General features: G+C 34.9%; 1 protein-coding gene across 3 annotated transcripts in view; it reads right to left on the minus strand.

Moving 5' to 3' along the window:
• CDH19 (cadherin 19) overlaps positions 1–27,259 on the minus strand; it is a 111,017-nt gene that overhangs the window by 37,722 nt on the left and 46,036 nt on the right. For 2 of the 3 annotated variants that reach the window (XM_086893667.1, XM_086893678.1), the window contains one exon: positions 1,153–1,379. In XM_086893667.1, the coding sequence (XP_086749793.1) occupies positions 1,153–1,350 (198 nt within the window). In that variant the 5' untranslated portion in view covers positions 1,351–1,379. Of the gene's footprint in view, positions 1–1,152; positions 1,380–3,980; positions 4,037–27,259 lie in introns of those variants that run through there. The other variant, XM_086893685.1, reaches the window with a different exon arrangement.

A 27,259-nucleotide genomic window follows, 5' to 3' on the forward strand; every position in this document is an offset into this window, starting at 1 on the left:
TTCTACTCAATAAAAAGACACAAGTAAATATGTCTTATTGGACAATGGTTTCACTTCAATATATTAACAATAATCTTCAATAAAATCCCCAGTTAACCTGTGAGAAATAAAAAGGTGAAATCATGAAAATACATGAAATTTAGAAAGTTTCTTTGCAGGAAACTGTTTTCAAGGTATAGGAAAAATAATAAAAATTTTAAAAGAAATAGTATGTCTTCATTTGTTCTTTCAGAAGTGAGATATCACACTTCCATAGTAACTACTTTGAAAGGGCTGTGAAAAAGTAATTAATGAATTTTGAGCACTTCACCCTTTGGGCCCAATTAAATTTTAGTGCTAGTTAATTAGCAGTTAAACTTATTTTGGTTCATTCATCTAAAAAGGGCCTTAAAGAAAAGAAAAACAGATCTCAAGATTAAATTACTTCTAGCATACAAAAATAAATAATAATAATAATAAATATAATAATAATAATCATAAGCAGAGAGAGAAGGGGGAAGATAAACCCTCATTAAGACAATTATCTTAAAGCACATTTTTAAAGGAGGGTGAAAAATAATTGCTCGTTGTGCTAAACTTACGTTAATCTAATGAACCATGCAGATTCCTGCAGTTTCTCAGTGGTAAAAGGATTTAGTATTAATCAGCTTCATTAAAAATTAATGAGGGGTAAATCAGCTGCTACTTAGTGTAATAGAAAATCATGCTAAATACTGTTTGTAAACTACACTACACTCAGTATGGCTGCTTTGATGCAGCGCCAAAAATAGCACAAGCAAATTGCCAGATGTTGATAAATGAGTCCTTAACTTCCATTCAGAAGGAAGAAAGAAACTTTTCATCTTTATACCTTCATAGACAGTGTATGGAACTAGTCCTAGTAACAGTATGCATGTGAAGTTTCCTTGACAGCAGTCCTCAGTGAGGGAAGGTGCTTGGTACTGCCGCGGCCTGCAGCTCTTGGACTTCTCTGACCTTGAGCGAGGTCATAGGAAAGGAGAGGTGTAGTACTGACTTATTACAGCTTCCTGATCTCCTCTTTCCTTGTTGCTATTTCCCCATCACTGGAGATATTTGGTCTTCCAAACAGAAGCTGCTAATCAGCATGTTAAATCTAACCTTGTACTGTCCTAGAACCATTACTTATCATACCTGTCCAACATACACAGGATCTGGTGAAATCTGCTCCTCAGTTGCAAAAAGAGGCTCCCACAGCCAGCCACGTTTCACTCTTCGAGCTGCTGTGAAAGACTGAACTGTGTTCTGAGCACTGGAATTCTGCATGCTGGGAGAACAAGGCCAAAGTTGAACCAGCATCACCATGAGACATAGCAATACAGAGGAATTCATGCTGAACCGTTCCTTCAATCAATCTTAATCTGTGAAAGAGGAAAAAAAATAAGAAAGAAAACTTTAACAAAGCATCATTTTGTCTTTCTACTTTTATATATTGATTCTGTGCTAATGTAAGAGCTGATTTGCAGTGCTAAATTCCCCTCCTCTCCACAAAAGTAAAGAGCTGAAACAAAGTCTGTTTCTTATTAAAATAGACGTCTTTTCAGAATCTCTAACATGGAAGTCAAGTGCTTAACTTTTCTTTATGAATATCCTACACAGGGACTTTTATGCAAAAAACAAAAGGAAAATAATCCTTCAATTAATTCATCTTTCAAATTAGGCTGGGTAATTGTATTGTGTAGCCTAGGAATAATTTGATTAGAATAATTGTATGTTTCTGCTTAGACAGGGCTCATTTTGAGCAGCAGTCACAAAACTGCCTGAAGGGTGAACATCTAGCCTTAGTAGCCCTGATGACTGACAGCTGAAACAGAGTGGTGCAGATATACTTTTAACCTCTTCTTACCCACTTTCCCAGTTCAGAAAAATGCCTGCAAAAATATCAAAGACGATAGGTTACCATGAAGAAACAGCAAAAGTTTACAACTTTCTCCTTCCCAACCAAACAGAAACATGGACAAGGCAGAGGTGTTTAATGGATTCTTTGTCTGTGCCTTTGGCATGGATGATGCACCAAGGGGTTCCCATAGCCCTGAGCTGGAGGAACATGACTGCAGCAATGATCAAGTCCCAGCTGATTATGAAATTGTGCAGGATATGCTGCTCCAGCTGGATCCCTACAAATCCATAGAGCCTGATGGGTTTTAACTGAGGGTCCTCAATGAGCCACTGATGTCATTGCAAAATATCTCTCGATGATTTTTGAGTGCTCTTGGGAGCACTCAAAAAAACCAGAGAGGTTCCAGCTGACAGGAAGCTGTTGGACTGTTGTCCCACTTTTCAAGAAGGGCACGAATGAGACCCCCAGAGACTACAGGATTGTCAGTCTCACTTCAGTGCCTCATCAAGTTATGGAGAAGGTTATTCCACATATGTTGAAAAACAGCACAGTAATTGGTCACAACCAGCATAGCTTTGTGAGAGGAAAGAGCTGCTTATCAAATCTGATTTTCTTTCATTACATGGTATCCCACCTAGCTGATCAGTTGGAACCTGTTGATGCAATCTTTTAGGATTTCAGCAAAGCTTTCAACACTTTCTCTCAAAGGATCCTTCTAGACAAAATTTTCAGCACACAGCTGGATAAACACATCCTGTGTAGGTTGAGCAGCAGGCTCACAGGTTGGGCACAAAGTTATAGTGAATGGAGTGACATCAAACTGGGAACCTGTCACCCTAGTGGTATTCTACAGGGCTCTGTGCTCAGCCCCGTATTCTTCAACATCTTTATGACTGTCATTGAGGGCTGGAACAAATGTTAAACAAGTGTACAGATGATGCAAAACTGGGAGGAGCCTTTGAAGGCAGGGAGACCTTGCAGAGAAAACAAAAAATTAGGGGTCTAGGCAATTGCCAGTTGTATGAAGTTCAACAAGGGAAAGTGATGGATTCTGCACCTGGGATGAGACAACTCTGGATGTACATACAGACCAGGGAATGAGATGCTGGAAAGCAGCTCCACAGAAAGGGACTTGGAGTTCCTGGTCGATGGCAAGCTGAACATGAGTCAGCAGTGCCTGGGCAGCCAGGAGGGCCAGCCCTGTCCTGGGGGGCATCAGGCACAGCATGGCCAGCCAGGCAAGGGAGGGGATTGTCCCACTCTGCTCTGAGGAGCTGGGGCAGCCTCACCTCGAGTGCTGGGGGCAGCTTTGGGTGCCATAATACTGGAAAAACATTAAGCCTTTAGAGATCCTCTGAAAAAGGGCCGTCACCAGGATGGTGAAGGGCCTTTGAGAGCAAGCTGTATGATGAGATACTGATGCTATTTGGTCTGTTCAGCCTGGAGAAGAGGACACTGAGAGGAGACCTCATTGCAGTCTACAGCTTCTTGTGAGGGGAGGGGAGGGGCAGGAACTAATCCCTTCTCTATGGTGACCAGTGACAGGATCCATGGGAATGGCCTGAAATTGTGTCAGGGGAGGCATTGGTTGGATTTTAGGAAAAGGTAAAAACCCAGAGAGTGTTTGGATACTGGAACAGTCTCCCTAAGGAAATTATTAGAGCACCCAACCCTCAGACAGGGTTCAAGAAACATTTGGACAATGATCTCAGGTACACAATGTTACTCTTGGGGATGGTACTGTGCAGTGCTAAAAGTTGAACTCAGTGATTCTTGTGAGTCCCATCCAACTCAACATGAGATTCAGTGATTCTGTGAATAGAATTTGTCTGAACAGACCTTGCCACCTCTGACATTATTTTCTCCAATTAAAATGACAACGGGCAAATGTGTCTTGAAAACTGTAGGTTTCTGTAACTAGTTTCATTTCCACTACTTATACTTTCAGAAAATGAAGGCTTTTTACAAATTGTAAGCTATTACTTTTCAGTGATTATTGGAAAAATGAAGGAAATTTTAAATATAATTCAATGCTCAGTTAAGAATAGTCATCTTCTGTGAGGCAAAAAGGAAAATTTTGAAAATAATACCTACTATAAACATTCCAAGTCTTAAAACTCACTTGGCAATGGCACTAGCCACTCTTTTCAAGGCTTTAGCATTGAAGAATAACATTTCCTAGGAAGGAGAAGTCTGGTTTATGAATATGTGACATGCTAGTCAGCTTGAAAAACACACTGAAAAAAAAAAAATAAAAAGGGATGAATTTATTTTAGACTTAAAAAAATACATAAGTCTTTTAACTGTCCAGGATAAAATATGAATTGATGTATTTTAAATTCATGATTTAAGTATAAATATTTTAAAACCCTATCATTATCCAAAAGGAAATGCCATAATTGCTTAAAAAGACAGAAAGACAATACAGAAAACTTTTTATTTCCTTCCAGCAACTTTTTATGATATTGAACAACAGTTTGTTAAAATGTAATCTGTAGAGATGGAAAGAGAGAGAGGAGTTCTAATAGGAAGTCAAATAGAAGCACAGAGACAGAAGTTCTCCTTCCAATTTCTTCACCTTTTTTTTTTGTTTTTTGACTGTGAAGCTGTTACAGTGCAAGACAAGATTTGAATAGAAGGAATGTGACTTGGGTACACTCTTGTTTCAGTTTCCTGTAGAAAACTGCTTGGTTTCCTATAGCTGCAAGAATACCTGTGACATGGAAGGAAAGTCCACCAAAGCCCAACTTGGCTCTAAAATAAAGCTTGAGAGAGGTTTAGAAGGCTAAAGATCTTGGAGTGTCTCTACACTACAGGTCTACTTAATGCTAAGCAATAATCTGCACACAAAGTAACCTTGAAAAGGAACATTCATTTTATTGCAGCACATATCAAAGGACAGACTACTCAAACAATGAAAACTGAACAGTCAAGAACACCTTTCTTAAGAAGCACAGAAAAATGTATTTCAATCACTGTTTATACATGAAGAGAGGTGTTGAGTCTCAGCGACAGTAAATATTTCTGGCTATGCTTTTGTTGTTGCTTTTGTTGTTGTTTTGGTTGCTTGTTCCAGCATTGTTCACCTCATTCAACAAAATATCTCAGGCTTCTGGGGCAGTATGTAATGCAGACCAAATGTCAAACAAATAATCATTATCAAACTCATCTGAAGACACTGTGTATAGACAACAACATAGTGAGGATGCAGAATATGGCTATACTGGTCTGCTGCTGGCCACACTCTTGCAATGTGCTCAGCAGTTACATATGAACAGAATTAAATGTGCAATTAATATTTAGAGCATTTTGTGTCTTATTTTTACTAATATATGTTAATACCTTGTGTTACGTGAAGTTAAGCATCATGTCTCAGAAAACTGAAGCAAGCAATTATTTTTAGATTTTGATATGCTCCGCACATTGTTATTTTAAAAAGACTTTAACTTGAAAATACAGATGGTCGGCAATTTCCTTTAAGAACAAAGCTATTTAATGGAATTGAGATCTATATGTATCTCTGTTTTTCTCTCCTCTGCTACATCAAACATTCTCAATTTGTCTTTACTTTCAGGACCTTTCAAAGCCTATTTGCTTCCAACATCTTCCCACTCATTTGGCACTGAGACACTGCCTCCAGCCCCTGGCCAGCACATGTTGCCATTTTTTATAATCCAATTGTTCCCTTGCGAAACAATCACCTTCTTTCTCTTCCAATGATTGTAGGTCAGTCTCAGAAGTGAGCCTCATAAAATATCCAGAAACTAGTTCCTTACTCCCAAATCATTTTCTAATCTTTAAAAATCTAAACTTCAGTATTACCTACTTAAAAGAAAACAAAATATAAAAGGGCTCACACTGTTTAAGATGATTCTGTGCTGAGACTGCTGCTTATCACTGTGTCTAGTATTGCCTCATTATTCCCTTGTACTTTCCTGTCTTTTCCTATCCGTCAGTTGTCTCTTGTTTTACTCATTTGCTATGGTCTTTGTAAATGAAATGACCTTGTACTCTGTGTTATAATTATAGTATTTAGCAGAATGGAGGATTAGTAAAAGCACTGAGCTTTTGGGAACTGTAGTAATATGCACAAGTAGATAATTTTTTAATAGAATAGTTTCTCATTGAAAAAAAAAAAAAGGCAAATATATTTTCAGAGATGAGCAAATGATCTATCACTAAAAATTTCCCAAGGGTTAGAAAGAAATGGGAACCATTATTCTGCTCCTGTCCTTTTGGAAGTATGTCTCAAATTTTTCTCATATGCAGTGAGTTGCAATAATAAAGACTGATACTTAGACCAGAGTAATGAGAATATCCATTGCAGCTGTAATAAGTGGGTTACAGCATTTAAAGCTTATAAAGCAGCATCTTCCTCTCATACTCAATGCAAACCACGAGTTTCCTGAAGACTAGAAACAGATTTTCCTTCTTGAAACAAAGTTGATGAGTTCTCTTTTAGAGTCTGTTTTGGAATCTTCACCAAGTGACATCCTGTCTCCATATGAAACTCCATGTTATTTTAGGTGTGCTAGTAGTCTGCCTTGGTTCTGAGTTCCCTTTGTTTAATTTCTTTTCTTTTCAATTATGATTGTGTAATTATATTTACAAAATAATATGTGCTACTACCTAGAACTGCAAGAAAAACAGTGGAAAGAAGCAGACGTCGAAAAAATACTGCTTCTGGGATACAGTGAAGTTATATATTTGTTGTTGGAGAAAATAAAGGACTGAACTGGAGACAAACAGTTTTCTAAAGCAGTAAAAAAATTTGAACAGGAGATTAGAGTGCAGGTGATGAAAAATTCTATTCTGGTTTTGTTAGTTGAAGAATAAGGAACAACCAGTCTAATTTTATAACAAAAGTCTCATAATTTTATCTTTTACCTTTTAGTTAGGAGGTAGTAAGACACTGAAATATGGTAACAAGGGTTGTGGTAGATACTCCTAAGTTAGGGAGTATTTAGACTACTCCTATATATGTTTGGTCCTATTTACAGCACAATTTTTGAACAGTGACTCCTGAGAAAAACAAATCCCTCTGTCCTTGAAGATACTCAAAAAAAAAAGAAAAAAAAGTAAACAAAAAAATCAAACAAAAAAACCTAACAACAATAACAAAACAGAACAAGAAACCAGACTGAAAGATATTCCTTTTGTGGTATTTGGTGTTGTCTTTGCTTGATTTAATAACATCAAGCAAAAAAAAAAAAAAAAAGAGGAATAATTCATGTAAGCCTATCTAATTTATTCATTTGTTAATATGCAGCATCTGAAACATTTCTTATCTCATGAACAGCCTTAACATGATGTTGTTTCAGTTTTCATGTTCTGTCTTATGCACTGGTGTTATGATTGTAGTAAAATTTGTCTCCCTTGTACTTTGTTATCTTTAATCTTCACTTATTAGGAGAAAGAAGAAAGGGTATGTGTAACTGACCCCTACAGATTACTTTGTTATAAAAAGCTTAAAGGAATAGACACCTTTATGCTTCTCCACTACAGACTTGTCCATTTGTTCTGTGCCTAATGGCTATTCATCCCAACTGCATTTAATGTGGTTGAATACTGAGGATCCTAGTATAAGTGTTGCTGTTCTATCTTTTTTCCAGAGAACACTAGATATGGACTCTTTTTCATTGACTAGATTAGGTCTTGCACAATATGGTAGATACCTAGACTATATTACTTCTGTGATTCTCAGAGAACTAGTAATATACAATAATATATATCTCAATTATTTTAATGAATGCATATGTTTTGTGGGTTTGCTTGTTTGTTTTTTTGGCTTTATAATCTTTACAGAACGATAAAATATTCTGCTGTGTGCAAAGTTAATTCTATTCTTGCTACTTCTTACCATTTTTGAATTTCAGACAGAGTAGGATAATTTTTATAGGTTTGGTGTGTTAAAGCCCTGCATTATCTTTTTCATGTATTTCGTCTGTGATTTGGTCTTTTGCAATTAGTACAAAGATTTTTTTTTTTTAAGTAAGTTTTCTATTCTTCTTGTGTACATACAGACCATATTTGGAGACACTAGGAGAAGGCATAAAGGAATTATTCCTAAGGAATATACAAGGCACATCTAACTCCAATTATGCTGAAAGTCACTATTGTGACAGTAATGTTTAACTAAGTTTATAATAAAGCAGCAGTGAAGAGAAAGGACTAAAATTTACAAGAATTTATTTTGCAATTTGAACTCAGTTTTTACTAAATGCAATCACTGTTACCATTTAGCATACATACATATTGTGTGATTGACTGAGTAATTAATTGATTTTTGTGACTTGATAAAATTGACACCAGTCCTGCTGTAGCTCAAGACCCCTTTTCCACAAGTCTCTCAGCTTATATTTATCTGCCTGAATTATTTTCTTTATGGTTGATTAGTTTAGGTATTATTTTTATTTAATCTAAATATTTTAATTTAGTCTATTTTCTCTTTCTGGTCTCCTACATATATTTTTTTTATAAATAATTTTTGACTACTATATCTAACAAGTATTCTGAATTTAACTATCTTGTTCTTATCAGAACTAACATCTAAATGTAAGAGTCTCTGCAGTCAATTAATTAGAGGTGTATCAACAATTGCCTTTCTACTCTGCTGTACAACTAGCTACTTTAAAAGCTACTACTTAACCTTGAGAGGTGTTTTCTTTAATGCACATCTTGATGTGACATTTGACCAAATTATATTGCCTGATAGTTCATATTAACACAGTATGGCTGCATGTGTCTCCACCAGTCACCCAGAACTTGACTTACAGGGAGAGCAATTACTTGGATGTTATGAATGTATTTAAATTTCATTCTAATTGGCACATTATTTTCTTCATTTTGAAAATATACCATTTTGCCATTAAGGAAGGCCTTGAAACTATTATCTAGAATTAGCAGTGTAATTATCTGTCAGATATACATGGACAAAATAGCTTAGAGAAAGGAATTTTTTAGTTGATTAGTGCCTTTAAGGCTGTGTATTTTAATCAGTGTAGAGCAGACTCACTAGAAATCATGTCATTCTTACTGTTTTATATATATTAACATAGTATATCAACACATCCCCCATGTTTTGCTACAATATCTGTTGCATTGTACAAAAAGCCCAAATGACATTTTGGATGATGAAACCCTGAGTTTTCAAAGCATGATAAGCAGTAACTAGATTTTTGTCCCCATTAGATATTCAAAACATCTTTTGGATTATCAGATTGTGATATTTATTTCTCGAAATCCTATGTCTTTCATTAAAAACTTGTGACAGCTCCCAGCGAAGATAGCAGATTTGTTTAAAATGAGGGGAAGGGGGGCTAAGGTGAAGGATGATATTTCCTGCAGTGTGTAATAAAAATGAGAGGTAGAGCTGTTACTTGTTAAGCTTACAAGTCAAAAGAGATTATATAGGGGATGTGGTGACATACTGTATGTTCTACAGTATCCCATTCTGCAGTATCATTGGTAGCTCTCATTTCTTTTTTCTCATATTTCAACTTTCTCATAGTGGAAAATTCCCTATATTAATCATCAATAGTCATGAGTAAACCAATATTGAGAAACAACTCTTTTATTAATTAGTGTTGGTGACTATTGGTAGTATTTTATTCCATTTGAACTTTGGCATATAAAACTGGCTTCACAGAACCTATTTCCTGATGTCCATGAGCATACATGATGATGTAACCAGTCTCTTGCCTTTTTCAACTCTGATACACCAGTAATTTTAGAACTGATTAATTGATTGCCGACCTGTAAATGTGCCAAAGATATATGTAACTGGGACCAGCTCAATATTTCTGTGTGGTGCAGCATTCTTATGTCTGGCTTATGGGCTTGCTGCCACTCACTGCTGCGATCCTGTGAACAAAGATTCTCATGGATCTTTGAAATACATGATTTTTAAAACACAAAATCATTATTTCACTCTCTGTTATCAACCATATAACATAGAGCTGGAAGCACAGCCTAAAACATTTCAGTCCTGCCCGAGGCAGGAGACCCAAGTCTTGTCGTTGCATTTTTTTTGAGTCCTTAGAAAGAACCAGAAAAACATGACCCAATCCTAAAATCTCTAGGTAGAAAGTCACCCACACCATTCCCACCAACAAAATAGAGTGTGTGTGTGTAAGGTTAAACTTCTCTTGAGCACAACTCTGACAGACAGCTTTTGCTCTCCAAAGGTGACATTTGGAAGTGCTGATTAAGGTAAATGCTGAATAGGGATTGAGCCAGAAGCAAGCCAATGTATCTGTAAACTTCCTCTGCAAGTGTTTGTGTTACTGTTTTTAAGATTATATTAGAACTAAATCTGCAACATCAGAAAGTAGTAAAGTAATTAAGTGACTGACTTCCCCCAAAGGTACCAGCAGGTATCACCAAGAGCATCACACTGACACACAGACACAGATGAGGTGGATTTCCCCAGAGGCAACCTTTAAACCTTTGAGATTGCTTCCTGGTTGATGTGGCATCTTGTGTTCTTCTGGAAGCATAGCTTTTCCACATGTTATTAACTGAGGTATGAAGTTATTTGATGAATAGTTTCATAGAAAAGACATAGAGATATCCCTGTTTTGCTTTCTTTGTGTGGAAGAAAAATGAAGCAGGAGGAATATCTGTCTCTTGTCTAAACACTGGTAAATTAATGATTATATTTTGTTCTTTTTCACACACTTTCTGCCATACAGCTAAGTGCTATTTCAGTCCAGATGCTTCCTAGCTAAAGAAAAAAATTAAAAGCTTACCTTAGAACTTAACTTTATGAAAATTGTGTTCATTCTCTGCATTTATTCAATAGCTCTAACAATTTTATTCTGATATAAAAATCGATTTGGTAAACAGATGCTGAGATGTTAAAAGATTCAGTTATGCCAGTACTAGTAGTTGGGGTACACCACACTGTCTACTGTAAAAATAAGCAAGCATTTAGTTAGCATTGTAGATTTCCTTAACTAGGACTATTATTTATTTCTAAGATAGTTTTCACTATAGAAAATTGTGACTAAACCCATGTATTTTAGCATAAATATTTTGGTGATTAAAAAGACTAACACATGTACACAGTAAAAACAGAAAGTCTTGCCTTCTGGCATTTTCTTTTTATTGTAGGCAAGTAGCAAATCCAATTACAAGATGTTTGATTCACTGGGCAAGTCCTACTGGAACATTTTTGGCTCTGCAGGATACCACTCAGTACTGAAGAACCACTTGTCAGCATAATGATGTAAAGGACCCCATTCTGTGATTCACACTTGAATCTGTTTGCCAAATGATTTTCAGTATGGCACTTCAATAAATGCTCCAAAACTCTCTTTAGGATTTAGGTTCTTTTAATCTCTTTAATTCATAATTATTCTTTACATACATTAAAACTAACAGTGTAGTGAACTCACCTTTTCCATGGTTTTGGAGGAGATTTAATTCCTCCAAACATGAGATAAAAAGAAGCTTTGATATTTAATTTAAGAGGTTGCTCTTTGCTAGAATTTGACTTATGTTAAACTTCTGGGTTTGGTTTTAGAGTTAATTTTCTACATAAGATGAAGCAAATCAGAAACACCCTGAAATGAAATCATTCAGCGTATGTCAATGGAAAACCAGAATGAAATCAGATTTTAATGCTTATATTTGAGAAAACTTACCAGGACATGTTTGTAAAATAAATGAATATTTAATAAAACAGTCCCTTACAAGCAGTTAAGGAAACCATAATTTTACTTAAAAAATAATAATGAGAGAAAAAAGGCCATTTTTAAAATTGTTTCATTAATTTACTTGCTTCTCTGTTTATTAATAAAACACTTTAGATAAATAGAGCAAGGAACAATTACTTTTAACAGTATGTAGGGTTTTCATTTTAAGCTAGAAAATCTGCTTTGATATGTAATCCAGTTATTCAATTTAAAGGTATCATTTAAATTCATGAACAGAAAAACTCTGTGTACTGTGAAAGTCAGTTGGAAAAATGCTGAAAGAATGCACCTGCCCCAGAGAGTCTGCAGTTGTATCAGACAAGAAAAGGGTAGAATTTGCCTGGTTTTTGAAAGGGACAACACACTGAACAGTATGCATATTTTTCAGAATAGTGAGAAATAGAGATAGAAAATACCCAGCTGATAAAATTTCTAGAAATATTATATATTTCTTTAGCTTTTTATTCTCTTGATATAGTACTCAGTTGACGAATCTTCCCTTGTCTCCTGCAATGGAATGAGCTCTTTCTGTTTTGGTTAGGTCTCAATGATCATAGGCTTGTGTCCACCTTACCCCTGGTTTCAATACTTCACTGTTCTGCTTTACTACCAAGAATGCATTTTTTCCTTTTCTAACCTCTCATACATCAAAAAGATTTCAATTCAATTAGGTTCTTATTTGATTCAATTAAACATTGTAAGAATTTTCAGGCACTGAGCTATTCAGAACAGTAGAGGAGCAGAACATTAAGTCATCCAGGCAACACAAAGGGTGTTTTACAATCAATTTCATATCACATTTTTTCAAAAATTATTTCTTTTCTTTTCTGTCACATTTTGAGATGTGGAATAAAATTTTCCAGGTAAGATCCAAAAGCCCATGAGACTTGCAAACTGTGTTTTTTGGTTTTTTTAACGAAATATTTTATAAGAGTCATAAATAAAGAAAATTATGAAAATGGAAGGAAGTTTCTAGCTATTGAAATTACATTCTCCAAAAATTCTTGACTTAAAAGCCATTTTTAAAGTATATGTGTGAATTTAGATCTTTCTGACATCCTTATATTCTGACATAACATCAAAGATGTACTATCAGGTTAAGCAAAAATAATTTCTTGCATTGTTGCACAGTATCTGGGACATCACTGTCCATAGTCAATCTCAGAGCATAATTTTTGTCCATTACTTGGATGCTCACCCACAGAATTTCTCTTTTTACCTTGCTACTCGGTACATGCAGCTCTTCCTATAAAGAGGGGGCGAATGCTGTTTATACTTCCATTGTCATTCAACATAGCCCTTACAATGAATCAAAGTAGGATATCTTTGGATATTATTATTATTAATTCCCTTTAACTAAAAATCCACCAATAAGGAAATCATAAACATCATTAGAATGTGTGTTGAAATTTGGCTTTTGAAAAGTTTTTGTTCAGGTTTCATTCTGTTGTTGGGTTGTAAGATATCTCTGTAGGAAAGAGCCTTTGAAAAATTCCTGCTATAATTTGGTGCCTTGAATACCCACACATGATGCCTTTTCAGCACACTTTTATCACAGGTCCTAACCTCCTGGCCATTTTTCAAGTTTTACCTTGTTTCAGAGGGGGAAAGAAAAACATCTGGTGTGATAGCCATAGAAAATTTGAGTAAAAATTCAATATGGCAAAAGGCATCAGAGTAATCCCCAAAATTCAGATGATGTTAATTCAGTTAATTGTTATTGTTAGCTATCAAGATTACTTAGGTTCTGGACTAGGGGAAAGCCAGACACCCAGACCTCTTTGAAACTAGAAAAATATTGGGGTATTTTTCTCCATATTTTTTTGTTCTGGTTTTTTAGACTTTTCATTAATTTATTTCCTTTTTCAGCCATTTTTTACCATACTAAAACATGATTTTTCCTCTTTCTAGCCTACACTGAAAGCTCCTTTCTCTCTGAGAAGCTGAGGCACTGAATGTTCCGCCCCACTTTTTTCCCTTTCTTCATTTAAAAACGTTTCCTGTTTGCACCTCAGATTAATGAATTATCTATTCACCTATCACTTCTGTCCCCATTGCTGTAGGTCATTTGCAATAACAATTTATTGCATCTTTTTCCCACTTTGTAATCTTTGTGTGTCATTCTTCCCCTGTTACCTGTGTGACCCTCAGTTGCTTCTCTGCTCAATGTTACCTCTCAAACAGACCTCTCCGTGCAGATTTCTTTTGATATTTTACCTCATAGGAGCCCATTGTAAAAAATTACATTGTTGAGCCAAAATCCATGTGTGTCATTCAGAGGTTAATTTTGCCAATTTCAAGAGCTCTTATGTTCTTTGTAGCTTTAGCTTTTGTATCTCCAACTGTGCAGGTATCATCAGGACTTTATGTATTATCAGAGTATTGAAATGCACAGTCAGACTCAACATTTTTTACATTTCATCACCTACTTTTTCTTTCAATTTAAGAAGCTTCTTAAGCCAAGAAACAAGTGGAAGAGACAGGCACAAACAGAAGGAAAGTAGTTCCTGTCTAATAAGATTTTAATAGGGTAGGAATCACGGTGAATAGTAAGAGACAAGAAGTGAGATACTGGAAGAGTCAGATGTTTAAAATGCAAGACTTCATTAGGAAAGAAAGGAGCTATACATGAAGTAAGGCCTGCATCAGAAAGTGGCCCTAAGTGTGCTGAGCTGGGGGATTTTCAGTCCACAGGAGACATTCAGAGGACAACTTCCCTCCTGGTCATTACACAGTTCTGTTGAGTAGAGCTTTGTTAAAAAGCAGAAAATCCTTTGCATGTTTCAGTTTTCTCCTCAGCTTTAAAAACCACACTTAACTTAAATCTATAGACATGTCCAGTATAGATCAATTGAAGTTACTCAAAAATATTACTTATGGGATGGTTTGTGTCCTTTCATCTGAAATATTTGTCAGTTGTTGAAATTCAGTGAAAGAAATATGTGTCTAGGAGAAATCAGCAGAGCACTCTGTTAAGTATGAAGCACTCTCAGTTGTTTCAAGAGAATATTGAAACCAACAAAGGGTGGTGCTGGTGCTGTGACACCACTGTGGTAAACTGCATGGTCAAAGTAGTGTCTCCAGAAAAAAAGTGGTAAGAGAAATTATAAAGAGAACTGTGGAAATTATTGTTATGAGCCCTTGATAATGAAGTGCCCCAAGACTTACTACCTAAGAAGTTGTGCAGTCAAGAAAGGAGCAGAGTTTGTGGAAGGCAGAAGTAATATGAGAAGATTTCAAAGAGCCATGAAGAAATGTATTGACAAGCAGGAGGCAGAAGGCTTGGGAGTTGAACTAAGTCACAAATAGTCAATTTGTTCAAAAATTATACATGTTTAAAGAGTCTAACAGCTCCAGGATAAGAATGATTAAAGGTATAATTAATTTTCTGAGAAAAATTTCTGGCTAAAGAAACAAGGTAACAATGTAGACTTTTTTTTTTTTAAAAAAAAAGGTAACAATGTAAACATTAAATAAACACAAAAAAAAAAAAATGGAAACCCACAAAAACCAAACTGAATGAAATTTAAAAATGTATTACAAGTAAAATTGACTATATACAATTAATTTCACACTATTTGATATATATATATATATATATATATATATATATATATATATACTGTATTTATTTTCTTAAGTAGAATTGACTATACAATAACCAATGTTTCACCTTGGAAACTTGTCTATAAAAATTATAGAATTATGGTGTGAAATTGGTAAAATATGACCAGGACTATTTGTGACATGACACTTACTAATTTTTATAGGTAACTTTTACGTGTTTCTTTAAATTCAAGCAGCAACTCATGGAGAAGAACAGGAAGAAAAAGCATGGATTGTTATGCCCATCTCTTACTGCTTTAATTACTAGATTGGTGAGACACAAGGGGGAACTTTCTCTGGGAAGTAATGTTTTAATAAAATCTCAAGACAGGAGATAGGAGGTCTCTTCATGGATGCACACATATATTTTTTTTAAGTGATGTGCAAGCCTTTGGGTACTTCTTTTAAAGTAAATCCCTTCACAGTGGTGCATGGAAATTAGTATTGAAGAAATAGCACTTCAGAGTTCATTAATGAGTGGATACTTTTCAAGACACTTCTTGGCCCTGGACATGGACATCAACATTCCCGCTTTGCAGAGTTTTCCTTTCCTTCATTAGGCTATGGAGCTTTATTTGGTTCCTTTGGAGCCAATTGGAAAATTTCAATGCATATAAATGTATAAATATGTATGAGCTTACAGAGATACCATGATTCACTAAATCATAATTTGCCCTGCAAAATAAGTTCCTACAAAAGAAATTACTGTAATAGGTTTTTATGGATATCTCATTTTTTAAAAGCAACTTCATCCACATAATTCCCCTTCTTTCAGGAGTCTGTCTGGGTTTCTGACTTTAATTCATTGCAAGCCAACAGAAACTGGGAAGTCCATGAAGTTGCCATAGTAACTCAATGGACAAAGACTTAATTCCCTAGTTTATATAAGACAGAACTCATATCCTGCAGACAATAATGGGCTTAAATTATTTAGGTCTATAAAGTCAATGGATTATATATATTTAATAAATAAGTGTCAGTTCCTTAGTTAATGAAAAATGGGCTTTTATTGCCCCATGCTGTCTTAAAAGTATTTGTGTATGGAGTAGTAAGCCAATCAAAAAGGCAAGGGGAATGAAAAGGAAGAGAAATCAGAGTATGGTGATAGTAGTTCTTTCCATGTGAAAAGAGCCTGAATTATGCTATTCACTCACTAAGAATTTATTTTGAAAAAAATCCTTCAAATCAAACTGTTAAGATCCATAAAGGCCATGTGGATTTAACAGAAAGAGAGGATGGCACACTTGGAATTTTGCAATCCAGTGAAAACTCTGGAGCTGGCGTCAATCGTTGTTGTTCCCAGTTCACAAATATAATTTGCAGTAACAGTGCTGAGCTTACAAGATGTGGAACAGCAAAACTGAAGAAGTCTGAAAAAGACATTCTGAAATATGTGTTATGACCACATAATTTTTTCATGGGCAGAAAGGTTTACTGAAGGGCACTACATAATATTGGATTAAGAGTGTGGTGTAATCAACATTTGGGCCAGATTGTTGCAAGATAGATGTGATAAAAATAATGAAAAAAACTATGTATTTTTTTATTTCAGACAATTTCCCACTTCTCAGCTTCTTGATCACAAACTGAAAATCTTTAACTAGATCTGATTTGAGATCACCCACTAACAGAACAATAACAGTTTTCTTTTTCTGTCTGTTTAATTTTGCCCTCTTTCCCCACACCTTCTGCTTTGTGCCACATTTGGCAATAGGGTAGATTGAAATCATAAACCAGGCCTGCTGCATTGCAACTTGCCTAAATAGAATTGGTAAATATAAATACAATAAACATTCTTTGGGAAAATTGCACTAGTAAATATATAGGGACATTTTAATCATGAAATCTACCAATAACTTCAAGTGTTTTAGAAAACAAGTTCTATATCATTTAATTCCCTTAATGAATGAATTCTGTAGGTCTTCTCCATGAAGTTCTGGAGGACATCAGTTTTTAATCTCAAAAGTGCAAATAAAACAGCTTATGTGGGAATTAACGCTATAGGGTTATTGTATTTTATGTTGCTTTTTTTATTCTTTTCTTGTATTTTAATTTATATTCCAGATTTCAATAAGAAATTGATCCTGAAAGTTTCCCATGCACGTTTAATTTGCAGAGCAGACTGAAATCTGTACTTCTTCTGGGATGGGAGCTTGTCATGCAAGCAGACTTATTACTTGTATTTACATTTTGTGTCATTCCAACTATCTGCTATTGTTCCCGTGTTTTGGGTCCTTTTGTAGTTTCCTGCTCATGATTTGTAAACTATAGGTAAATGGCATGGAAGGCAACAGGACATGAAAAACTATTCAGATAAATGAAAAGAAGATTGTTACACGTAATCAAAGAAAACTGGAGCCAGATAGATATGCCACTATCATAAATTTCTTTGTTGGTCCATGTGATAACAGAAGGGTTGGGGATTTTTTTTGTGATTTTAGGTAAGTTTTGCTTTGTTCAGGAAGTTCTCATGAGCTGTGAGTTACTCTAGCAGTTGCCTTAATGATAGGCTTGCTCTCATCTCCTTTTTCCAACCTCTTATTCAGCATAGTCTTGAGTTTTTAGGGGTCTTTTACAGAAAATATTCTTTTTTATTAGAAAATGCCCTCTAATTCTGAACTATCTATCTATATCTATATCTATATCTATATCTATATCTATATCTATATCTATATCTATATCTATATCTATATCTAATCTATATCTATATCTATATCTATATCTATATCTATATCTATATCTATATCATCTATATCTATCTCTATCTCTATCTATATCTCTATCTATATCTATATCTATATCTATATCTATATCTATATCTATCTATCTATCTATATCTATATCTATATCTATATATCTATATCTATATATCTATATCTATATCTATATCTATATATCTATATCTATGGGTTTTGGTTTTCTTTTGGTCATTTATTTTTGGTATTTTTTTCTCTCAAATCCTGCTAGGGAGCATATGGACTTTGTATTGTATGTGTTGCAGCCTAGTTAGCCTTCCACTGTAATTACTAGTTTTAATGAAATTACCTGTCCTCTGGATACTCAGAATTAGAAGACCACTCAGGAACCTGATTCACTACTTTCACGAAGGCCATCTTATATGCCAGTGTAAAAAATGGAGGGTATTTGCAAAATATAGGTATGTGCTTACTTAATTTGGGTTAAAACTTCATTTAGCAATGCTTCATAATTTCACTAGGGCTTTGTTTCACCAAAAACCAGGTTAAGGTATCTAGACAACTGGCTGAAAATTCAAGTGGAGATAAACTGGGATTACTCCCTGGTCTCACGATTTTGCTGGAGAGAAACATGTAAACAAAAGGGCAATAACAATATTTTAGTCCTGAGTTCTTGCTGTTACTGCCAATTCCTGTCAGCCAGGAAAGTAAATTCTGTACATTTTCACTCTCATTTTCCTTCAAATTACTTTTGTGACCTCCTTGCCCCTAACTGAAATATGAGTCCAAATATACATCTCTAATGCTGATTATGTTATTGTACTATTTCACCTTCTCTGTGCAGTATCAAAGGAGCAGAAACAGGGACAGGGTATTGGCATGGTGCTGTGAAATCTTAAACACAGCACAGAAATCCTCCTCTTTGGGAAAGGGCCAGGGCCATTATCCATGCTAAGAGAGCCAGCATAGCAATGTGAAAACAAAACCAAAAATCCCCGCTGGATAGAAAATGTCATTTTTCCTAACAAATAAATACAAGGGTTTCAAGTTTTCTTAGTAGAACATTAAAATAAGCTCTCCTCTGTAGAGTAATGAATAAATCTAGCGTGTTGATTCTACCCCTTGCTGGAACAGTGTAAAGAAGGATTAGGTAAAACTAAAAGAGACAAATGTATGAAGCATTCACACACAACCTCCAAGAGAAAAGAGGTAACATGCCAGCTAGAACAGGGAATAGATAAAGGATTTTATATCAGCTGAACTTGTCTTTTAGGACATCTTGCCATTTCCTTCACTTGATATTCAATGACTTTTACAGAATGCAAATATTTAAAATACAGCAATAATTTAAAATTTAAAATTCCAACAATATTTGCAATAAGTTTCTATGGAAGTGCTACAGCTTAAAATGAAATATACTTGAACAAAACGTTTTTACCTTGAGCAAATGATTGAACTCTGAACTGTTTCAAAGTTGAAAATCTCCAAGTTAATAACATTATCTAAAATTTTTCTATGGATTATCTTTCTCTGTGTAATAGAATAAGGAAAAAAATATCTCATAAATATCCAGCTAGCTCATATAAAGAGAAAAATAGGGTGGGCATTCTTATGTGTGGATCACATGACTTGATTTTTTTTTCAAATACTGAGAGCAAACTGGATGCTGAACTATTTGCAGCTAGGATCAAGTAGAGACCAAGTAGGCTTTGTGAAAAGGCAGCTTTAAAGTAAAATATGATCTATTATCAGGATTCTTCCAGTACAGTCTATTTGGATTCATAATCTTTGTGGAAACAGCAACTGATTCAATACACAAGGAGCATAATTCATCTGTAATGAATGCACTTCACCTTGAAGAGCACTTCCACTGGCTCTCAGTAGAACATTTTTCTATACTGGGAATTCAGGGGGGGAATTGTAATTAATGATAAACGAATTTTAAGAGCTCCCTTTTTATCCCTTCAGAGGACTATGTTGCTCTTCTGCCATCTTTTTAAAGAATAGTTTCTAGTTTATACCTTTAACAGCTGTTTTCAGTAGTCTGCCTTTTCCCTCTCTTCTTACACCAGGTATTTTTGCTGCCCCCGGTCAGCCCCTCTTGTTCTTTGAATGGAAAAATTTATGTTGTGAGTTGAACAAACTATAAGAAAAAAACCCACAAACAAACGAAAAAGCTTTTTTTTTTTTCTTTCCCTGCCAGGTTATTTACTACTTGTACAATAGGAGGGTAGGTTTGAAGGAAGAAAATTCCTGATAAGGTAGGAGAGTGACTGTCATGCTTACAGCATGTTTTATGGTTTCGACTCCTTCGCAAAGATGCTTTTTTTTGAAGGCTAAGTTTAATCTCTTGTCACAGAACTTTTTCTTGTATGTTGTTGAGTTGGTTGAGCATTTTAATATAAGGTCTAAGTACTACTTCCAACATCATTACATATAAATCCAAACACTCATTCCTCTTTAGAATGCCTGTACAATATCACCAAAACCATGGGATTTACTTCTGCTGAGGAAGCAGAGGGATCAAAAGAACTGAAAGCAAATTATTATTTCAAGGTAATATATATTTTTATTGCTTGAGCACATTTTCCTAAGTGAAATACAAATATCACAAAATAAGATGTACTTGAAGTCCTGTATCCATCTGATAACTAAGATCATACTTGATTTTCTCTTTCTTTATAGAAAGAGGTTTTTGACTAGGTTGAATTCAATGGAATAAATTGAATTCTATAGGTTGTGTTTACTGCTAGGTTGAATTCAACTGAATAAATTGGACTCTATAGGTATATAGAGTTATTGTGTATACTGCTATCAGAAAACGGTAAACCCATCTGAAACCATGCAAAAAAAATTCCCCTGCTGTAATTGTGACCTGTTTTCTTTATCACAGTTATAGAAATGTGAGAGTAAGAGTGCATTATGACTATTGAAAAACAAAACATGAACATATAAACATCTATACAGAAATATTCTAAATTTTAAAAGTAGTTCAGAAGTCCAAAGTAGAAAATAGCTTCTAACACTAGAAGTGATGTTTTTTAACACAACATTAGCATCACTGGTGGATTATTTCTGTACATGCAGGTTGTAGCCCTTAAATGACCAAAACCAACTCCAATTTATATTTGTAAACTGGGGAGCTTGTATGTGATTTAACAGAAATGCTATCAATTTGCTTATCTTTTATACATATATAAGTTTTTTTTAAAATAGTAAATAGTAGTAAACTATTATTATATATCAATAACTAGCTGCCTATTGGGGTAGACCTGAATACATAAAAGAATTACTATTGAGGTATGCCCTCCTAAAGTCTTTAAGGCTTTGCGTCTTCAGTGCCAGATACATTAATTAATATTTTTAATAGAGAAAATTGCTTCAGTGGTATTTTATGACCATTTTTTATAAATATCTTGGAATATAAAAATAAAACTTGTGGGTTTTCTGTGTGAAAAGCATGTAGTTTAGCATCTCAGGTTTTCAGAACTTGTTTTCTTCAAATTCATTTCCTCCCTTGAGAGAGAGATGTGAGAATATATGAATTTAAATTTGATAATTTAATGTTTTTTAAAAACTGAGTTTTCATTAATTGTGAAGTAATTTCAAGCTAATCTTTAACTGATTCTTAAGTTCACGAAGCAGCCCTTGGCAAGGCAGAGCAGGCAGTGACTGCTAACCCCCTCCGCTGTGGTTTGTCAGTTGCGTGGCCGTGGGCTGAGCGCCTGAGCTCGGCGGTGTGACTGGCAGTAGGGCTGGGCTGGCTCAGCATCCCGGTTATTCCCGGTTATCCTCAGTTATCCCCCGTTATCCCCGGTTATCTCCTTCCCCCAGCTCTGGGAGGCAGCGAGCCACCCGCGGCTGCTGAGGCTGTCACCCATGGTTCAGCCTCGCATCAAGCAATCGATGCGTCTGATGGGCAAATACCTTGCAGGGTGTTTCGCACAGATGAACTTGCTGCCACTTGACAGAGTTCCAACCTTTTACACCTATTAAGGAAGGAAACAATAATGCTTGTCCTCTTCTCTCCAGGGTTTTCTATATGCTGCCCCTGACTGTGTCCTAAATGAATCAAGAAATCAATTTGCAGCCTCTCAGCCTCAGTTAAATCAAACTTATTCACAGTTTCTGCCAAGTAAAAAACATCCCATGCTTCTCCTCAGTACCTACTCTCATTTTAACAAGATCTAGCAGAGCCTTGGCCAAAATGTCTAATTTTGCTTCTTTCACCCTCTTTTTGACTTTCCTTGTTACCTTTTTATTATTTTATTATTTACCTTTATTAGTATTATTTGTGTAATTAGTTTCTCCTCCTAGAATCATTGTCTGCTAAACACAGCTGCTAAATGAGGTATAAAATTAATTTTATCACCAGAAGAATGGAACATAATATAGAATAAAGTTCTTTTATTGAAAAATAGTGACTTCAAGATGAAATACTGCAATATTTATTGTGAACTTATAGATATTATAGGCCTGGTAATAACCTAAGAGTTTATCTAGTCTTTTTAATGTGAGTGTTTACTTTTTATGGCATGGAAAGCATTTTTGTTTTTTAATAATACAGAGCCTGAGGCTCCCATGCTTTCTTGAAATGTCATTTATTAATTTAAGCACCTGAAAATTAAAGACTTAGTGTAATGTCTTATGTAGCCTCCCTAAACAGTCAATGGAAAAAGTTTCTGTGCTTTACAGCATTGTAAGAAAGGTAAGCAGCATTTGGAGTCTACAACACCACCTTTCTGTCCAGAGAGAATCTTGGCAATTAACCTAAGGTAATAAATTACTCAAAGACATCTACAGGTAGGGTCACATGATCCTCTATTAAGAATGTTTTCATTTCAGGTAGCAAAACATGATTACAGTAAGGGAAATTAGACCAGAACAAAGTTGTTTCATATATTAACTAGTTTAAAATAATGTTTAAAAATCTTAACAAATATGCTATTTATCATCTTGGTACAAACTACTTTGAATTATAATGAATTATAATATTATTATAATATTATAAGCCATTTTTATTTAAACATTTTTTTCTAGATTGAATGAAAGGAATCATGTTATCCAAAGAAATTGATATTTCTTCTTTTTTACCAGAGTAATAAAAACAAATTAAACAAAAAACTTCAAAAAACTTTTTCTCACATATTTTAATCCCTGTTTAATGCAGCTGATTTCCAGAAAGTTTTTACTCTATATGATTACTAAGATTTATGATCAATATGATCAGAGTATTATGGCATCATACTAACATATAAATCCTAAGCACTATATCATGAAGAAAGAAAAAAAAAAAACATATCTCTTTTGGATATGAGAAAACATCAAAACAGAACAAAGTTTTATTACATCACTTTATAGTGATTTTGCCACACATACATTTAAATTATCTCGTTTTCCATGCATTAGAGGTTAATATGAATTCAGCCTTTCACTGATATCAATTCATTCTCCAATAGGTTCTGCTATATCTGCCCATAGGATCACCTCATTTCCTTGGTTTGGGTATAGTGAGCATTGCTCTGACATAGCCAGACATAGAAAAATAAAGTCTACGGGCAACAACTATGAATTCCTAGAAATCTAAAGCTGCTGCCAGTAGAAGGCCACTGAAATTGTTCCAAGAGAGTTTATCTTCAGATATCCTACTGAAATAGTGTGCTTTTTACTTCCTTTGACATTTATGATTAGTAATACTCAGGAATACACTCTATCATTTTTATGATGCAACAGTTTTTGCTGTGCTGTCTAGTTTTCATTTGAAACAAAATGGGCTGAATCAGATTGTAGTAGCTCAGACTTAAAGCAGTATTTCTCCACTTGGAAATCAGCTATTATTCTGAAGAGGCTATCTATCAGGAAAAAAAAAATAAAGAAAAGAGGAATAAACAGGCAAACTACACTACAAAACCCAATGGAGAAAAAAGAAAAAAATACATTATTTATGACAACTTAACAGTTATTCACTTCTCTGAATTATTTACTTTTATAGTTTGTGTAATATAGATGGCAAATGTGAATATAAATTTATATTTCAGAGCTTTTTTGAATGTTTCATGTGTGCAACAATACCGTGCTTGTAGATACTACATCTGGGAGTAAGTTCGTGCTTTAAATTTTCTTCTCTTCTCATAGAATCATTTCATTTTGGGGAAAATAAGCAATATCATCTACTGAGAATACTTTCTCTTTTTTTAATACTTAATTATTTGGGGGGGTTAGGTTAATTAATTCTTAAGTTTGATCTTTAAGGACTTGGTGTAATACAAACTTGGGTTTTTTGTTAGTGATGTGTTGCTAAGAGCACTCAGTTACATCTGAAGGACTCAGTCTGGGTCCTTCAAATGGTGGTGGTGGAACTAACTAGCTCTGCCTATCAAGTGGATGCTTCATGGTCTAGTCTGGGACTGTCACCTGAGAGTGTCTTGGGTTCCCATTGCAAGCAGTTTGTGGTGCAGCTGTGCAGGCGCTGCCAGCAGAGGAGAAAAGCTCCAAAAAGCCCAGCTAGAGCCACAGTCATGGGCTGGTGGAGTGTGCTGAGTGTTTCAGCGGGGGATCCCTGCCAGATATCCACCGCTGGGACCAATAGTCGCTGGGGCTGGGGTTGCTCAGAGAGTTACACGGGGGAGGGAGCCCAGAGTATGCGAGGAGAACTCTTTGTGTACATGTGGGAGCACTCAAAGAGGGAATCAGAGACACCCATCCAATGTTGTGCACCATGTGGTGCAGATTGCTCTCTTGACCTGTCTGAACTTCCTCCTGGAGGGCAGTGTCACTGCCACTGCTGCAGGCTGCAGGCCAGGGGCATAGTGTCACACATAAAATCTCATATAGCCCTGATTAAAATGTTCAGGCTCAATGTAACTGGGCCCATTTATTCTGCACACTGTCAAATTTGCCTTATGCTGTGGCAGTCTTTGTGTCCAGGCTCTGTTTTCTTGTTATGTTTAAGTGGAAAAAACTTTTTCCATAATATGATCGCTTAACAAAATAGGTGAGATAAAGAATTGAGTAGAAGGAAATGACATGTGAGGCACCAGAAAATTGGTCTAATTTTGTAACATTTGCACACCCCTGAAAGAGTGCATATGAAAAGCCAAGCAATCATCACAGTTTATCTCTCTGTGACATTTCCAAATGCTATTTATACATTTTCTGGGTCAGTCTTTTATGGAAATAGCCATGTATGTCAGCTATCTAATAACCTGGCATTTGAAACCAATTCAATTTATGTGTTAAATTTGATGTTAGGGGAAAACCAATACACTTACCACATTTTCGTTCTGTAAGACTAGTTGTCGTCTTAATTTGTCTGGAAACATCTTTTTATTTTCCAGGAGTATCTCATGAGATATAAAGAAGCATAAATCATTCTAGCTCTTCTACTACTGGGAATTACTGTTAAGGGTAAATTTTGGCTTAGTCAATATATATCACACTGGTACATAAAAACAGCACCAGCAGTGCCCTTAATGTTCCCCAACAACTATCTGCATCTCATGAAGAGAGTGAGAAATCAGCTGTTTGAACTGGGCACAGTTCACAGTAAGTGAAAGAAGCACTGTTTTCTAATTTGTTAGCAAAGATGGAAGGTTTATAGTTTGCGTCATGTTGGCACATGCCCTCCTCTCTTTTATATTCCTGATTTTTTCTGCAGGATCCATGGGATGCTGAAGTGCCTGGAAATGACTTCTTGAGTGTGACAAATTGTTATGGCTCATCGACCCTTGGACAATGATCTCTTTTTGTGTTTTTCACCCAAAGTATGAAAGAGAGAAAGAATTCACTCCTTTTAAAAAAGAAAAAAAATCTCATTTCTTATTGCTTAAAATGTCATGGATAAAAGGGCAAAAGTCAAGCAAAGTTAGGACTGCTCTTAACTTTTGTTTGTTTCCATGTCCTCAAAAATACATGACAACACATCAAGGCACTAGGGAGCTTCTCGACCAGTTTGCATGTATGAGCTGATGCCAACATGGAACTCAGAGCATGGGCTTGTGTAACAGCATGTGTGTTGTATGGCTATTTTCTGTAAATGTCTAAAAAAGATTCAGATTTAGAGTATTTTGGGTGATATAAATTCTTTCAAGCTGGTGTGTTATGATTTTGTTTATGAAGTTTGTTGGCAGATTTTTTTAAATTTTCAGAGTGCTTCAAATCCTCAGGAAATCACAGAAAAATGATTTAACAAGGAGTCATATCTGTTTTGGTTTTGGATCCCATGTTCAGTCTTACCCATGGAGTAGATACAACTCCAAGGGAGAGAGTTCTGTTCACTTGTGACTGCATCCAGTGAATCAAAATCTCTTTGCAAAGCAAGATCATTTATAGATCTCTGTTGCATCTCCTGATCAATTCTGCTTGGGATATATAGATCTTATTTAACAATTTAAAATTTTTAAAGAGATGGTAAATAAATATAGCTTTATTTTCAAAGCTTTTTGATCCTCTCTTTTTTCCTAAGCAGTTTTGACAGATTGCATTATCCCGCCTAAATTTATGAATCACAGGAGTTTAATATTCTCTGTATACCCTAGGTATCCTATTCACCATTCTGAAAAGGTTCTCTACAAGGAAAGGAGTGTGTAACCACAGTGCCTTTACCATTTGACAGGCATTGTCTCTTTAAAACCCTTTTAATTTTTTTAATCTTGGTACTTAAAGAAAACTAATCATGTTGACTACACCATCCAAATGCTAACAATGAAAAGCCTCAAACCTTCTTTATGCGGCATGACAATGAGCACAGAGCATTTGAAATATTTTTTTAATATAATAGTAATAACTATTATTGTTTAATATGCTTGTAAACCCAGTCTTAAACAGATTTTTTTTAAGCAAAATAAAACTTTAAGAACTTTAATTTTATGTTTTATTTAACACTGTCTAATAGATTTGTAAAATGCTGAGAAATTTTGCAGGTGTGTTTTGCAGACTTGGTTAGATTTTAATCACATTAAATACATAAAGATAGTATTCAGTCACACAATTCAGTTATTCTTTTGTTACTTATATTTTATAATTTACTCTACTAGGATGTCTTTTGACTTCCAAGGTGCCAAAATTACGTGTAAAAAGTAAAATGTTAAATAACATCTTATGCTTCCTTTAATGTTTAGTTAACAATTTTGAGGTTGCAACAACTGTCATTCACTATTTATAAAATATATATATATATATATATATATATATATATATATATATATATATACAGTGCCAATGAAAAAAAAAAGTTTTCCCTGCATAAATTTAATATTGTGACACAGAATACATGTGTTAAGAGTTCTCCCTCAAGATATTCTTAGCAATCTTAAGGTATCATATTTTTATTTCAAGTACTGTATTTGCAGATACAAAGTCTGTTACTGAGGTTTTGCTCTCTTTTTTTCTATTTTTATGGT

Source organism: Cyanistes caeruleus, chromosome 1 (genome assembly GCF_971803275.1).
Source record: "Cyanistes caeruleus chromosome 1, bCyaCae1.hap1.1, whole genome shotgun sequence".
NCBI lineage: Eukaryota > Metazoa > Chordata > Aves > Passeriformes > Paridae > Cyanistes > Cyanistes caeruleus.